The sequence below is a fragment of the Phanerochaete carnosa genome (assembly GCF_000300595.1).
Source record: "Phanerochaete carnosa HHB-10118-sp unplaced genomic scaffold PHACAscaffold_869, whole genome shotgun sequence".
NCBI classification, from domain to species: Eukaryota; Fungi; Basidiomycota; class Agaricomycetes; order Polyporales; family Phanerochaetaceae; genus Phanerochaete; species Phanerochaete carnosa.
In genome coordinates, this window is record NW_006768496.1 from 1 (window position 1) to 1,912 (window position 1,912).

Consider the following 1,912-nt stretch of genomic DNA (forward strand, 5'->3'; position numbering starts at 1 on the left):
TGGGCGCTTCTGAGTGGCTAGTCCGGTGTAACTTAATAAGTTCCCATGTCTAGGCCGCCGAACTGAAACTCTTGTGCAAGCGGCACCCCAAGAGACGCCGGCCTGAGGAATTCGCGCGGAAGCTTTCCGACTACATACTTCTTGGGCAATTTCACGCGCGAAAACAGGGCATCGTCCTCTTCACCGCCGACCAAAGCGTTAACAAGGTCCATCTCATCGCCTCCAGCGGACACTACTGGAGACACGCGCTTCTGACTCGCGATAATGTCACTGAAGAAGCAGGAGGTGCCGACGCCACATACGTCGATGCCCCGCAGGCAGTGCAGTGGTCTAAGGCATACGAGATGGGTACTCCTGCGTCCGGCCGAATTCTGAGCTCGCTGAGGAGGAGCATTCGGGAGATGCAAGAGGCGTTATGCAGGGAGTAGAAGAGGGCCAGCCGAACCGTGAGTCCCGGAACTTTGACTGTACCGGCCAGATGCTCATTGCTCACCATGTGATACCTAGGCCATGCCGCAATAATGGAACAATTACGAGATTTGCATGTGGGAGAAGATGCCAGGGTTACTGAGTGGTTTATAAGGTTGAGTGTGTGTTCTCGGATTAATACTGAATATCGGCTGGCGCTGTATTATGCGAGAGAATCCGCCGCTCGGATGTGACTATAGAAAAGACTGTTTATGCACTCAGATATTCTATATTCATTACCAATCTAATCAGCACTGGGTGGATAGTGGGAGTCGATCGGTACGCCGAAATAGCCATCGAGCATCCCGTACGATGCAGCCGATATCGAGCCCAGGTTTTCGTAGATAAACGGACAGGACGCACGCGCCGCGGACAAAGGAGTTCATTTCGAATGCTGCAACGCTCAGGCGTACGCGGCCACCATGACTCGGCATGGATGAGAGTGCCGGGCCGAGCGAGCGACCCGCCACTGTCAAAGTTGGCTGATATAGGACTTGCCATGGCAATTGCCCAACAAAACGTCACTAATTACATGACTTAATACGCAATCTATGTCTACAAGAAGCTTACGGGTACACCACGCCGTGAACATGCTCGTTCCTCTTTTCATAAACGGATAACCGCAGGAGGGGAGAGAATAGCGCGGGTGGACGAGCACAAACAAAATTAGGATAGGCCAACGTGCAGAGCACAACGGCTGCAGCACGAGACGGAAACGCTGGGCACGGCGGTACAGACAGTAGTATACTATCAGAGCAACAACAATGTATAAGTGAATCGTTTACTAAGTATCGGGTGCGCCACTCACACCAGAGCCGAGCGGACTATCTTGCTAATCCTGCCGCCACCAGTTCGGAGGCCCGTCTGCGCCAACCAGCTGCCTGAGCTTCTCAACCTTGTCGGCATCCGTCACTCTCCGGGGTAGCCCGTCGCCGGGGTCAGTGGAGGCGATGCAGAAGGCAATAACGTCTTTGCCTTTGACGGAGATCGGTCGTACCTGCCGTAACAAGCCAACCCGTATTGCGAGCTTAGTTAGCAACTTCATCATGACGTCTGTTCTCGCTCTAGCGGAATCGTCTTCGGGTTCTATACCAATCTCTTTGGCACGGTTGAGAACCCACTGGTATGTGACTTTGTAACCGAACGCAAGGTGTCCGTCCATGGCAGAGCAAAAACCTATGTTGACTCAACACGAGGATCGCATTTTCCGGGAGGTAGTGCTTACCGGTGTTGTGGTAGGGATGAAAGATGCCTTCAGCGGGCTTTCCACAGAGGTTTATATACATGCACGGCTCCAAATAAGGAAATCGTCTTCGACATACCAAAAGGGACTTACGCTCCGTGTTCGTCTGGGATTGACAATGGCATGCCTGTTTCACAATCCACGGGACCTGTCTCTTGTTTCGTTATACGAACAATCACTCGGCCCTTGTTCTTTATAGCT

General features: G+C 52.5%; 1 protein-coding gene across 1 annotated transcript; it reads right to left on the reverse strand.

Moving 5' to 3' along the window:
- Positions 1-929: 929 nt before the first annotated feature.
- Positions 930-1,637, reverse strand: PHACADRAFT_266513 (uncharacterized protein). The gene has a single exon (XM_007403203.1). The coding sequence runs from the start codon at positions 1,628-1,630 to the stop codon at positions 1,301-1,303; it is 330 nt and encodes a 109-aa protein (XP_007403265.1). The 5' UTR covers positions 1,631-1,637; the 3' UTR covers positions 930-1,300.
- Positions 1,638-1,912: the final 275 nt, after the last annotated feature.

Coding starts and splice junctions, on each gene's coding strand:
- PHACADRAFT_266513 (XM_007403203.1), bottom strand. CDS start 1,630: ATGGACGGACACCTTGCGTTCGGTTACAAAGTCACATACCAGTGGGTT.